The sequence below is a fragment of the Elephas maximus genome, chromosome 25 (assembly GCF_024166365.1).
Source record: "Elephas maximus indicus isolate mEleMax1 chromosome 25, mEleMax1 primary haplotype, whole genome shotgun sequence".
Lineage (NCBI taxonomy): Eukaryota > Metazoa > Chordata > Mammalia > Proboscidea > Elephantidae > Elephas > Elephas maximus.
The window spans coordinates 47,358,912-47,374,272 of record NC_064843.1 but is presented as its reverse complement, the minus strand read 5'-3'; the positions used below and the strand labels follow the sequence as shown (position 1 = coordinate 47,374,272).

The 15,361-nt window shown below is 37.5% G+C and overlaps 1 protein-coding gene across 5 annotated transcripts in view; it reads right to left on the bottom strand.

The window, feature by feature from the left end:
* PLCB1 (phospholipase C beta 1) overlaps nt 1–15,361 on the bottom strand; it is an 844,448-nt gene that overhangs the window by 159,916 nt on the left and 669,171 nt on the right. For all 5 annotated transcript variants that reach the window (XM_049869953.1, XM_049869954.1, XM_049869956.1 and 2 more), the window contains 5 exons: nt 14,044–14,198; nt 10,107–10,271; nt 3,824–3,923; nt 2,251–2,355; nt 1,497–1,606 (listed from right to left, as the gene is read on the bottom strand). In XM_049869953.1, coding sequence (XP_049725910.1) covers nt 1,497–1,606; nt 2,251–2,355; nt 3,824–3,923; nt 10,107–10,271; nt 14,044–14,198 — 635 coding nt within the window. The remainder of the gene's footprint in view (nt 1–1,496; nt 1,607–2,250; nt 2,356–3,823; nt 3,924–10,106; nt 10,272–14,043; nt 14,199–15,361) is intronic.

The window sequence follows — 15,361 nt, the reverse complement described above, 5'->3', positions numbered from 1 at the left end:
TATAAAACTTTCCTCTAGCTCCTTTTACTCCATATTGCAGCAAACATTATTCAGTTAACTTCTCAGTCTTTTAAATTTTATCACAGAGGATGCTGTGTCTATAGGTTCTATGGAACATAATACCTACAGTGCAAACAATAGCCTGGAAGACTGCATTCTTACAGTAAATTGTTTTCCTTTCATTTCATTAATTTTCTCTTATGTTCAATTAACTCAATATGTTAGATCAAAATTTCCAAAAGTCTATACAGAAAGCAAGGAAATAATCACAGACATGCTCAAAAATATATTTACCTGATATTCTCTAGAGATATGTTTAAAGTAGTGGAACACTGCAAATATCCAATAGTAGGGGATTGGACAAATAAATTATGGTAGAGCTATATGATGGAAAACTGTGAAGTCATTAAAAGTCATGTTGTAGAAGTATAATGATACGGAAAATTCTTGTATTAAGTGAAAAAATAAGGTTAAAACAGAGGATGGGAATATTATTCCATTTTTTAAAAAACTAGCAATTGTGTGTAAAAAAAGACTATATATAGTTCTCATTTCACAGTGGTTATCTCTGAGTGGCTTTGGTGTTTGAATTATTTCCTTAGGGGTTTCTTTTATCATTTTTACTTAAATTTTTTTCTATTGTAAATGTGGGTTACTTTTACTGTAAGAAAAAGATTATTTAATAAATGATTTCAACTTTAAAAGACTAATTTTTAATTATGGTTAACCAAGCAGTTTTCAAGGTTTCTGTTTGTACATTGATAATTCTCAATTTTCTCCCCCAGTTTTTCTTCTGAATGTACTCATAAAATATAAAATAACTAATTTCTATTACAATTTTAATTTGGTGTCATCTCAGGAACCATTAAATTATAGTTCGTTACAAAAAATTATTGTCAGTTTACACAGGGTCTTTGTATTTTTAAACTTCGTCTTTAGTATTTCTAGTCTCTTCCTTAACTATTCTTTGCATTCTGACATTTTATTTAATTACTTTGGGAATATATAATGTATACATAAAACTAATTATAATATTATGTAAGTATATAATGTAAAAATAACAGTTAACATTTTAAGCCCCATAGTACAGCCCACGCCTTGTGCTAAGGACTTTAACTAAGAAGTCACAAAAGCATTTTGAAAATCCCACCTTTTACACTAAAAAAAGGAAAATATTAAGTGACTTGAAGATTATCTTCTTTTTTAAATGCCTTAATCACTTCTAATCAGGAAGAAATCATGTAGAAAATTTCACCTGAAAAGCAAGATGTATATTATTTAACATGTCACACAACAAGATGCTGCTGGTGTCCACAGAATGCCAAAGAGAATGAAATGTGAAATATTCAATCAATCATCGAGATGTTTTTGACATGATGCTGTTTTTCTAATGTACTATTTTTTTCTCCTGAGCTGTTATGTTACAAAGGCAAAGCCAGGAAGTAGGTGTGGAAATCATGTACAATGTCACGCATAAGATCAGAAAACCATATCACCTCTTTCTTTATTTCTTCTTCATCTTCCAGGGTCAATGCAGCTAGTTGCTTAGCTCTCTGCTCCATCAGATTCACATATCGGATTGGGTTTGACAAAGCTTCAATCACATCTAAATAGGAAGGAGACATTTCATCTCAGAAGTCCTGAGGTCACATTATCTACCATCTACCCATCTATCCATGCATCTATTTGTCATCCCCCCATTCACCTATCTATCCACCCATCCATCATCCACTCTCCATCGCTCCATCTACCATTTAACTATCCACTTATTCATCTAACCAACCATTCATTATCCATCCATCCATCCACCCATCCATCCATCCCTCCCCCTCCCTCCCTCCCCTCTCCAGCCACCCATCCATCCACCCTTCCCTCCCTCCCTTCAACCATCCATGCATCCATCCCTTCATCCACTCATCCATCAGTCCACCCCTCCATCCTCTATTCTCCTACCTAACCATCTATTCATCCATCCTCTGTACCTCCACCTACCCATACATCCACTTATTCATCTATCATCCATTCATTCATCCACACAAAGTTAAGCACTACATGGAAATCAGAGTCTAATCCCCATCATTTCACAAATGACAAAATTGAGGGGAAAAGATAAAGGCACTCAGGGTCATATTGCTTTGGTGAAACCCTGATTACTTGCCCAGAGACATTTCTACAATACTAGAGGTAGTATAAAACCATAGAAATATGGATGCCCCAGATGGAACTATCCCTTTAAATTAGGTTGTTTACCTGCATACGTGTCTGGCACATAGTCTTTCACCTCTATGTAGGCAAAAACAGCTGGCAGCATCAGAGGTTGGTTCCTTTCATTCCTTAGACTGATGTAGTGATAGCCTGGAGGGTGACAATACTACTATGTTTCACATATTTTCTTCACAATGTCAGTGATAACACATGAACATCTATGTGATATAAATGTTTATTTTAGGTGACTTTGGGTGACAAACAGGTCACTTCTTTCTCACTTTCATTACATGGCTTTGAAGTATTCTTTTTCTCAGCAAACAAAAAAAAAAAATATTGATTCTCTCTTGCTCATTCTTTTCTTTTTTTTTTCCTTTCCAACTGCTTTTTTTCCCCACAAAAGAGAATTCTAAGCCATTTGTCATAGATTGAATAATTGGTCCAAATTAGTCCCCTGTAATAGCATCATGCCTTCCATGACTTTCTAACTTTAAACAAACCAAACCAAACCCGTTGCCTTCGAATTGATTTCAACTCGTAGTGACCGTACAGGACAAAGTAGAACTGCCCCATAGAGTTTCCAAGTACCACCTGGTAGGTTCGAACTGCCGTCCTTTTGGTTAGCAGTCACAGCACTTTACCACTACAGCACCAGAGTTAAATTTTTTGGGTGGTAAAATATACACAACACATAATTGTACTTTGTACAATTAAGCAACATTTAATTACACCCACAATGTTCTGTGGCCATCACCACTGTCTATTTCCAAAACTTTTCTATCACCCCAAACAGAAACTCACTACCCGTTAAGCAACAACTCCCCATTCCTTCCTCCTCCCCGCAACCCATGGTAACCACTCATCTACTTTGGTTTCAACGCATTTGTCTATTCTAGATATTTCATGTAAGTGGGATCATTCAATACTTGTTCTTTTGTATCTGGCTTAGCATAATTTTTTCAAGGTTCATTCATGTCATAGCATGTATCAAGGTGTCATTTCTCTTTATGGTATTTACATACAATATTCCATTGTATGTAACCCAAAAAACTCACTGCCGTCGAATCGATTCTGACTCATAACGACCCTATAGCACAGAGTAGAACTGCCCCGTAGAGTTTCCAAGGAGCGCCTGGTGGATTTGAACTGCCGACCTTTTGGTTAGCAGCCATGGCACTTAGCCACTATGCCACCAGGGTTTCCAATTGTATGTATGCACCATATTTTATCTGTCCATTCATCTTATTTATCCATATATTCCACATTGCCTGCACCATTTCACATCCCCACCAGTAAGGGATGAGGACTCCAATTTCTTCATATTCTAACACTTGTTATTTTCTTTTTTTAAAAAAAATAGTAACCATCCTACTGGGTATGATAGCCATTGAGCTTTTTAATAGGCTGTTATTGAGAATTACTGTGGTAATAGTTGACTAACATATCATAGCTCATCACAAAAACATGAAACTGCCAGATATAAATAATCATAGTCCCACTTACATAATACAATCAAAAGTTTCAAATGGCCTCCTAATCAATTCTTCAATAATCATGTGAGGCAGTGATGCTTTCGTTTAAAATTTTAATAAAAAGCTCCTCGCCACACTATCCATACCTGGTCGAATTGCTTGCACTGGCAAGATCCGGTGACCAATAAATTTGCCTCCTTCTTCATAAACTGCTACCCTTAAACAGGCCAGAGAAGGAAGCACCACCTACAGGGATATTATGGACACAACAGGTTACAAGAATGAGCAACTCCAACAAAAGGATTACCAAAAACCAAACCAAATCCATTGCCTTCAAGTCAATCCTGACTCATAGCGATGCTACAGGACAGAGTAGAGCTGCCCCAAAAGGTTTCCAAAGAACACCTGGTGGATTTGAACCGCCAACCTTCTGGTTAATAGCCGTAGCTCTTAACAACCCAGGTACTATTCAAACAGGCATTCCTTTTTCAATCCAAGTCAAAATTTCTACATAGCTAATATACATAGAAAGTTAAGCTGTTGCTCTTTAATTTAGATTTTGAAAAGGAGAAGACAGTGATATGGCTTCATTTATGATCTACCACATTGTCCCAATGAGGTATTTGTTCAATACACAGGACATTTTCTTGTAACAACGTGGAAATGACACAAGTTCTATGCTTAAGTACAAAGAATTAGTGGTCTTATCACAATGTGAGCATTTTGGCATTTTCAAAGCAAATGACTTATCCTTTCAAAACAAAAGTTAAAAAAAGAAAGAAAGAAACTACAGCTTTCAGGATAGCTTTCAAAATGCTACTGATTTATACATTTGTTAATTTCAAAATTAAGCGACAAATAATTACTCATCTCATTTTTTTTCTCATTGTCAAAGACTTGGAATGCACAGTTACATCTCCAGGAATACAAGAACAACACCCAGACTCTCTTTAAAAATGCTTTTGGTTATAATGGCAAACTAACCAGACATTTTTCTAAGTGTTTTGTAATACACTAACTTACAGACTGTTTGTAACAACCCTATGAAGTAGATGCTATTATTAAACCCAGTTAACATGTGAAAAACATCAGAGCACAGACAGAAAGTTAAATTCTCCAAAGTCTTCCAGATGTTAAGTGATACCACTGGGATTTGAACCCAGACAGCCTGGCTCCAGGACCCATGTTCTTAACGACAGAAATCTCAGAGGCAATATGTTAGATAATTTTTTTTTAATTCCTGTAGACACTTGAATCATCAGGATCAACTAGAGGTGTGTTCCTGCTGATGAAACCTGACAAACATATATCCCATTCATTGGACTCCTTTTCAGGGAGGAGAAATGATGAGTTGTTGTTGTTAGGTGCCGTCAAGTTGGTTCCAACTGCCCAGTCCTGAGTCATCCTTACCATCGTTGTTATGCTTAAGCTCATTGTTGCAGCCACTGTGTCAATCCACCTTGTTGAGGGTCTTCCTCTTTTCTGCTGACCCTGTACTCTGCCAAGCGTGATGTCCTTCTCCAGGGACTGATCCCTCCTGACAACACGTCCAAAGTATTTAAGACGCAGTCTCGCCATCCTTGCTTCCAAGGACCATTCTGGTTGTACTTCTTCTAAGACAGATTTGTTCGTTCTTTTGGCAGTCCATGGTATATTCAATATTCTTCGCCAACACAACAATTCCAAGGCCTCAATTCTTCTTCGGTCTTGCTTATTCATTGTCCAGCTTTCACATGCATATGATGCGATTGAAAATACCATGGCTTGGGTCAGGCGCATCTTAGTCTTCAAGGTGACATACTTGTTCTTCAACACTTCAAAGAGGTCCTTTGCAGCAGATTTGCCCAATGCAATGCATTTTTTGATTTCTTGACTGCTGTTTCCATGGCTGTTGATTGTGGATCCAAGTAAAATGACATCCTGGACAACTTCAATCTTTTCTCCATTTATCATGATGTTGCTCATTGGTCCAGTTGTGAGGATTTTTGTTATCTTTATGTTGAGGTGCAATCCAGACTGAAGGTTGTGGTCTTTGATCTTCATTAGTAAGTGCTTCAAGTCCTCTTCACTTTCAGCAAGCAAGGTTGTGTCATCTGCATAAAGCAGGTTGTTAATGAGTCTTCCTCTAATCCTGATGCCCCATTCTTCTTCATATAGTCCAGCTTCTTGTATTATTTGCTCAGCATACAGATTGAATAGGTATGGTGAAAGAATACAACCCTGAAGCACACCTTTCCTGACTTTAAACCAATCAGTATCCCCTTGTTCTGTCCGAACAACTGCCTCTTGATCTATGTAAAGGTTCCTCATGAGCACAATTAAGTGTTCTGGAATTCTCATTCTTCACAATGTTATCCATAGTTTGTTATGATCCACACAGTTGAATGCCTTTACATAGTCAATAAAACACAGGTAAACATCCTTCTGGTATTCTCTGCTTTCAGCCAGGATCCATCTGACATCAGCAATGATATCCCTGGTTCCACGTCCTCTTCTGAAACTGGCCTGAATGTCTGGCAGTTCCCTGTTGATATACTGCTGCAGCCCTTTTTGAATGATCTTCAGCAAAATTTTGCTTGCGTGTGATATTAATGATATTGTTCTATAATTTCCACATTCAGTTGGATCAACTTTCTTGGGAATAGACATAAATATGGATCTCTTCCAGTCAGCTGTCCAGGATGCTGTCTTCGATATTTCTTGGCATAGACGAGTGAGCACCTCCAGCACTGCATCTGTTTGTGAAACATCTCAGTTGATATTCCATCAATTCCTGGAGCCTTGTTTTTCGCCAATGCCTTCAGAGCAGCTTGGACTTCTTCCTTCAGTACCATCGGTTCCTGATCATATGCCACCTCTTGAAATGGCTGAATATCGACTAATTCTTTTTAGTGTAATGACTCTGTGTATTCCTTCCATCTTCTTTTGATGCTTCCTGCATCATTTAATATTTTCTCCATGGAATCCTTCACTATTGCAACTCGAGGCTTGAATTTCTTCTTCAGTTCTTTCAGCTTAAGAAACACTGAGCGTGTTCTTCCCTTTTGGTTTTCCATCTCTACCTCTTTGCACATGTCATTATAATACTTTACTTTGTCTTCTGGAGCTGCCCTTTGAAATTTTCTGTTCAGTTCTTTTACTTCATCAATTTTTCCTTTTGCTTTAGCTGCTCGACGTTCAAGAGCAAGTTTCAGAGCCTTCTCTGACATCCATCTTGGTCTTTTCTTTCTTTCCTGTCTTTTCAGTGACCTCTTGCTTTCTTGTATGCTTTCATGTATGATGTCCTTGATGTCATTCCACAACTCATCTGGTCTTCGGTCATTAGTGTTCAGTGCGTCAAATTTATTCTTCAGATGGTCTCTAAATTCAGGTGGGATATACTCAAGGTCATATTTTGGCTCTCGTGGACTTCCTCTGATTTTCTTCAGTTTTGGCTTGAACTTGCATACAAGCAATTGATGATCTGTTCCACAGTCGGCCCCTGGCCGCCTTCTGACTGATGATATTGAGCTTTTCCATCATCTCTTTCCACAGATGTAGTCAATTTGATTTCTGTACATTCCATCTGGTGAGGTCCATGTGTATAGTCGCCGTTTATGTCGGTGAAAGAAGGTATTTGCAATGAAGAAGTCGTTGGTCTTGCAAAATTCTATCATTTGATCTCTGGGATTGTTTCTATCACCGAGGCCATATTTTCCAACTACTGATCCTTCCTCTTTGTTTCCAACTTTAGCATTCCAATTGCCAATAATTATCAATGCATCTTGATTGCATGTTTGATCAATTTCAGACTGCAGCAGCTGATAAAAATCTTCTATTTCTTCATCTTTGGCCCTAGTGGTTGGTGAGTAAATTTGAATAATAGTCTTATTAACTGGTCTTCCTCATAGGAGTATGGGTATTATCCTATCGCTCACAGCATTGTACTTCAGGGTACATCTTGAAACATTCTTTTTGATGATGAATGCAACACCATTTCTCTTTGAGTTGTCATCCCCAGCTTAGTAGACTGTACGATTGTCTGATTCAAAATGGCGAATACCAGTCCATTTCAGCTCACTAATGCCTAGGAAATTGATGTTTATGCTTTCCATTTCATTTTGAATGATTTCCAATTTTCCTAGATTCATACTTTGTACATTCCAGGTTCTGATTATTCATGTATGTTCACAGCTGTTTCTTCTCATTTTGAGTCGTGCCACATCAGCAAATGAAGGTCCCGAAAGCTTTACTCCATCCATGTCATTAAGGTCAACTCTGCTTTGAGGAGGCAGCTCTTCCCCAGTCATCTTTTGAGTGCTTTCCAACCTGGGGGGCTCATCTTCCAGCACTATATCAGACAATGTCCTGCTGCTATTCATAAGGTTTTCACTGGCTTATGCTTTTCAGAAGTAGACTGCCGGGTCCTTCTTCCTAGTGTGTCTTAGTCTGGAAGCTCAGCTGAAACCTGTCCTCCACGGGTAACCCTGCTGGTATCTGAATACCAGTGGCATAGCTTCCAGCTTCACAGCAACACGCAAGCCCCCACAGTATGACAAACTGACAGACACATGGGGGAGAAATGATGAGTAGGTATGTGGAAATATTACAGCCCATTGATAACTGTATCTGCTGTACTCTGAAATAGCATTAGGGTCTCCCATACCTGTCTTTCACTGGGAGTGCTCATGTTAAATGCCATGTTTTGAAAACACCCATCCTAACTTACATCAGTTAAGCTAATAATGCTCATCACCAAACCAAAAAAAAACAAATCATTCGCTGCGGAGTTGATTCTCACACATGTAGACCCCACATGTGTCAGAGCAGAACCGTGCTCCATGAGGTTTTCAATGGCTGATTTTTCAGAAGTAGGTTTCCAGACCTTACTTCTGGGATGCCTTTGGGTAATATTATGGATTGAACTGTGTTCCCCAAAAATATGTGTTGTAAATTCTAACTCCTATACTTGTAAGTGTAATCCCAGTTGGGAATAGAGTTTTCTTTGGTATGTTAATGAGGCTACTTCAGTATAGGGTGTGTCTTAAGCCAATCACTTTTGGGATATAACAGAGCAGATTCGGCACAGAAGAAAGCAAGCAGGAATGGGGGAAAGATGGATGCCACGTGGAGATCTCTAAGGAATGCTGAGAAGAATACCAGAGAAGCTTGGGACAAAGATTTTCCTCCAGAGCGGACAGAGAGAGGCTTTCCCTAGAGCAGTGCCCTGAATTGGACTTCTAGCCTTACAAGCTGTGAGGAGATGAAATTCTATTCATTAATGTAACCCACTTATAATATTCTGTTATAGCAGCACTAGATAATTGAGACAGATGGACTCAAACCTCCAACCTTTGAGTTAGCAGGCTAGGACTTCACTGTTTGTGCAGCCCAGGGACTCCATGTTTATCACAAAGGAGGGAAATTGCCTAAATTTTATCCTCATTGAAATATTTGAACAATCCATCAGAAATGTGAGATGATTGAATTCTATTACCAAAAGGTATACTTTAAGGTGGAGAGAGGGCAGGGACAGGAAACTAAAATGCTAAAGAAGATCACAGACTTAGCAGGAGCAGCAAGATGCTTTAACAGAGACAGTCCCTCTTCAGAAGACTGCTTTTATACATGTTTTTGCCAGATAAAAGCAAGGCTATGGCAAGAAAGTTCACTCAATGTTCTACTGGACTTAACTGTCTTCCTTCATGAGATAAGCACGTGTAAAGATATTTGGCATTTTAGTGAAGGCAGGGAGAAGGGTCTAGTGGAATGAGAAAGATTTTAACCAGGGCTTTAAACTGGTTAATTCTGGTGTGACCCCTGCTGAGAATCTGCATTTCTAACAAGTTCCCAGGAAGTTACACATAAGAATCACCGAGGGATCTTGTTAACATGTAGGTTCTGATTCAGTATACCTGAGGTGGAAATGCAAATTCTCAGCAGGGGTTTGAAACTGAAGGAAGCAGTTCCAAGCCCTTGTTTTAACTCTACCAGACAGAATGTAGACAAAATGGAATGACCAGCTGCTGTCAGGAACTAGAGATTCTAGGGAATTTAATTAATATTCTTTCTAAAGCAAGTATAGACTTGCTTTGTCTTGGCTACCATATTATTCTCTGCTTTGCTTTTTACTTCGTTTGAGGTACAATGCAAATAAATCATTTAGCACTTGTATTATGCAAGGATGTAAGTTAAACTTAGGTGTTAGTCTTGTCTTCCAAAGTGAGGCATATCTGAATTAATTAATTGATTTACAATACAATCCTGAAAATCAAAACAAGTGATTAATGATGATTTTGAATAGTTTCGAGAATAGCTTTCATAATGCTATTGTTTTATGATGGTGTAACTTCGCATATGAAGCAACATATAATCACTCCCTTCATTTTCTTCTTGGTGCAGAACACCGGAATACACAGTTACATATCCTGTCAAGAACACCAGACTAACCTTTTTGAACACAATGGGTTCTTCTTCCCAGACAGGATTTACTGCATTTCCTTGTGACGTCTTGGTCTTGAAGGCCTTCCTCCTTGTGTCCACAGGCAAACCAAACATATCCACTTCCACGTAGGTCCCAACTTTCTTATCAGAAAGAAACTGACCTGAAATTATCTAGAAAAATAATAAAAAAAGGAATTTTGATAAAAAAGTAAGACTTAGGACAATAATTTAAAGAGGTGCAGATACTGATTATGAATGCTGAACCATAAGCAAAAAGAAACAGGAATGAGTGTAGAAATATTGTTTCTATTTCATTTAAAGAACTGACACCAAAAAAAAAGAAAAAAAAAACAAATTCACTGCCGCTGAGTCAATTCCGACTCATAGCAACCCCATAGGGTTCTGGGCTGTAAATCCTTATGGAAGCAGGCTGCCACATCTTTCTCCAGTGGAGTGACTGGTGGTTTTGAGCCACCAACCTTTCGGTTAGCAGCTGATTGCTTTAAGCACTGCGCCATGAGGGTTCCTTAAAGAGCTGACAGAGAAACTAATATTACAAATGCTGAGGTAGGAAGGAGTCGATGAATAAGACAAAGTTGTATAAACTCATTGCTGTTGAGTCGATTCCAACTCAATGTAACCCTACAGGAAAGAGTAGAACTGTTCCAAAGGATTTCCAAGAAGTGGCTGGTGGATTCCAACTGCTTATCTTTTGGTTAGCAGCCAAGTTCTTAACCACTGCACCACCAGGGCTCTAAAGTTGTATAGGAGGGAATCAATGAACTGAATATTGACTTTAAACCGTCACGTCCAGTTTATCATCACCCCTAACCCCACCTCATTAGCCATCCATACAATTGTGGGTATCCTTTGCCTAGGTCTAAAACTATGGATATTGTAGAGTTTAAAAAAGAAATAAAAAAAAAATGCATATTCATAAAATGTTTCCCATATCTGCCTAATTCTCTAAGCCAATTTTCAAAATCTGAGGGTTCAGTCGGGGTGTCATAAAGTTAATGGAGATGGAGGCAAACAACAAACTGTTCTGGTGGTCTACACCTCAGAGGGGCTGCAGTAGGGAGTGAGTAGTGATGGAGAAAACCTGGTGAGTTTGGATTGTCTAGATGGAGCAAAGCAGTGTGCTGGCGAAGAGCTGTCTGAGCTGAACTCCATGACAGGTGATAGAATTTCCAAAATCATGGTTGGGCCAGAAATCAGACAGTCAAACCTTAGCACAATGGTAGGAGGAGGATGGTCTTCAGAGGGTGAATGAGGTCAAAGCCAGCTGCATGATGATGTAGTCAGACATTCAGAACACATTCCAGAGAAAGCCACAAGGAAGAGGCTCTCTGAATTCATCCTGGGACAACTCTTTTCCCTTGGATATTATTTTCAACCTGAGTACACAGCATCTGCTAGCCACCCCCTCTTTGTTTAACTTGAGGTTCTACATGAGTAGAAAGATTTAGCAGGCATTTTACAACACGTGTGAAGCCTCCAAGTTATGAGAATAACACTGGGAATTCAGATGCACCGAAATTTTGTGTGCTTAACATGTTTGATCAAAGCAGAAATTATTAAATTAATGAAGTTAAACCTCAGTGTTTTCATCAATAAAATGGGTTGGCGGAACACGATAGGAGCTGACAGCTTCATTTCGGCACTATGAAGTCAATTCTGGAAGGTCAAAAGAGACAGTACTGATGGCCTGTGTGCCGCATCTGGGCTCCCGCTGTAACTTTAAAGGCAGGGATCTGCTGTAACCTGTTCTGCCCATGGAGAGGCCGCTACGGGTCTAGAAGAGCCTTATCCTGGACTGAAGCCTCCTGGACTGACAGCAGTTTACACTTGGCTGGGGCTCAACTGTCCCCTTCACAACTCAGCTTACTTTCCTGCATCTATGCCATTGTTTTATAATTGCTTACACTGTCACAGCAGAATTGTCAAGAAAAATAATAAAAAAGCAAGCAAACGATCAGCAAACAAAGCAAAAGCTATTATTAGTTTGACCCGGCTACAACAACAATTGAAGAAAGGTTCTGAAAATAACATTTATCAGTGTGTGATGCGTAGGAATTTATTTTAATCAAACTTGACAGAAATTAAACATCCTTTGTTGAAAACAATTTCCTAAAATAAATATAACCTTGAATCTCTAGTTCTGCCAGCTGCATGCTTTTTTATATGTGGCTTGAAATAACTTCTAAAGATATAATTGTGAGAGTCTTCATTGAAATTTTATTTATTTTTAATCTTTGGTATAAAATGACATAAGTTTTAAGGTAAAAATGGGCTCAATTGGCTAGGGTAGATAGAAATGAATGAAACCATTACAGAGGATTTTTTAAATAGAGTTTTTTTTTTTTTTAATGTCTTTGGTTTAAGATCAATCCAAATACTGCATTTATGTTCAATAAAAAAGTTTCTTATAAGATTAATCAGAAAAAAATGAAACATAAAAACAAACAGAATTCTAGCTACAACAACCAAGGGCTTATAGAATTCATTTAAAAATCTCTTAAAAAACTAACTTCCCACTCATAATATTAAAAATATTTTCTGGCAGTTAAAAATTTTTTTTTCATCTTGGCTGAAACATGAATGTGAAAAACTACAGAAAATCATTTGGAATTAATTATTTTAGGGCTAGGTTTATATATAATGAAGTGTCTTTTATTTAAAATCATTAATATATGTTTTTAAATTCCTGAATACACTGGTAGATTTGAAAAAATCTTGCTATGGAAATTTGAGAGCTCTTATACAATATTTAATAACTTACTGAAAGAATACTTTATTCTCTCATTTCACTCAGTATAGGTACTTTTCTAGAACTAAGAGGGAAAAAAAAAAAAATACTGACCAGAAAACCTCCCAATGTAGGTCACTAACTTTCATGGTAAATTTAATTGTGGGATATTTATATCAACAGAAAGGATTGGCTATAGTGAATATTACCAACTCCTTCTATTAAGGTCCATTTTTTATTATGCTAAGAGTGGGACTCAGCCCCTTTATCTCATCCATGTGGTTTCTGAAAACTTATAATATGGTTTTTGTTTGGTAAAAATATATATAACAAAACATTTGCCAATTCAGCATTTTTTACATGTCCAATTCAGTGACACTGGTTATGTTCATCATGTCGTACAACCGTCATTACTATCCATTTCCAAAGTATTCCAGCACCATTAACAGAAACTCAGTGCCCCTTAAGCTAAAACTCCCCTTGTCCCCTTCTCTGCCACCTCTGATAACCACTACTATTATATTTCTGTGCAAATAACACTGGCCTTCTAAGTTTGTCTGCCAGCCACTCCCTCCCACCAGGAAGTGTTTTGGAAAGCATACAACGCTAATTTTATTATTTTTTTTACAGCCCTTAGTGAGTTTATGAAAACATCTGGGGGGCAGGGGGGGAGGAGTGGTTGGCAAACAAATGTAGGAGGCGCTTGTTATTTGCGTGAAAATACAATAATAAACTTTGGCCTCCATACATTTGTCTGTTTCATACGAGTGGGATTATACAATATTTGTCCTTCCATGTCTGGCTTATTTCACTTAGCGTAATGTTTTCAAGGTTCATCCTTATTGTAGTATGTGTCAGGACTTCATTTCTCTTTATGGCAGAGTAATATTGTATATACTATGTTTTGTTTATTGTGAAAAGTGCTGCAGTGAACACTGATGTCCAAGTTTCTTTACATCCTTTCATTTCTTTTGGGTATACACGTAACAAAGGGATTGTTGGGTCATATGGTAGTTCGACGTTTAACTTTTTTGAGAATCTAATGTGGATTTAGTCATTAAAAGGTAATAATGTATAAAAGGAGTGGAGCCTTTAATAGCTACTAAGTTTTTAATGACTGAACTACTTCCTCATACAAAAGGGATAAATTCAAGACTTTGGTTGGGGACAACTTTGTAACAGAGCTGTACCTACCTTAACAGATAAAGTGTTGGCCACTATCCCATCTACGATGCCTTCAGTAAATGGATCAAAATGCTTGTCAGGTCTCCTCATGAACTCTGGCTTTAATCTGTAGCCACTCTTCCCATTGTATTCATATATCCCCATATTTATTTGCATAGCCAAGTCTGAATATCAAAAAGACAAACCTTTAGTATGAATGGATTTATATTCTGAGCAAGAAAATAACTATTATTATTAATTCCTCGTATTAGAATTCACTTTTGTGACTGTTCTCCTTTACAAAAGTAATATTTATTCATTGCAGAAACTTAGGACACACAGATAAAGAAAAAAAAAAAAAATCAGCTGTACTCCCCAAATTCAAAGATAACCACTGTCAATAGGTTGAGGTATATTCTATTTCTTCATTTAAAACATATTTTAAATATAGAATATATCCATTTCATTAAATATTTTTCTGCTTTAATTTTAACAACTGTATAAAATCCCATTGAAGAGTTATATTTGACTAAGTGTATTTAACCAGCCCTTTCTTTGGGTGCATTTGTTTCTTCTAATTTTTCACTATCACATATAAGGTTTTGATGAATATCCTTGGGAAATCTTTGTATATATCATCAAGTATTTTCTTAGGAGTGGAATATCTGGGTCAGAAAATGTGCACATTGGAGAAGGATTTTGATAAGCCTTACTAAAAGACCTTTCAGAAAGCTTAAACCAACAAACATTTCCCTAATCCCTGTTTTTGAGGACAGGCTCTTCCGCGACTCAACAACAATGGATGCTGTACTTCTTCTTCTTTTAAATTTATCCTGAGGAGCAATCCTTTTCTTTTTAAAATGTGCATTTCTTTGATTTCTATGTACCACCACCAATTTCTAATCACACACTGACTCTTTCCCAGTGGACAATGGCTGCTGCTCAAAGTTTTCCTAGGATTCATTCATTGTACCAAATGAACGTTCACAACAGTTGCAATGCTAGGGTTAAAAATAGATTTTAAAGTCATAAAGAATTTGGATTTGGCAAGCTGTCAATCACTCCAGATTATCTGTGCCACACTTATATGCATAATAATTAGGTGATTATAAAATTATTTCAGAGCTCCATGTAACAATCATTTTTAGAACAGGGTAAAGAACTGATATTTTCTCACTCATGAAGTTATTATAATTATCACACCAAGAGCAAAAATGGAAATGATTATCACACACACGCACACACAGAATGGCTCCAAAAGTCCAAAAAATTACATCAGACAATCGAATCATATGTTCTAAAAAATAATACACAACGAACAAGTAGATTTATTCCAGGAACAAAATGA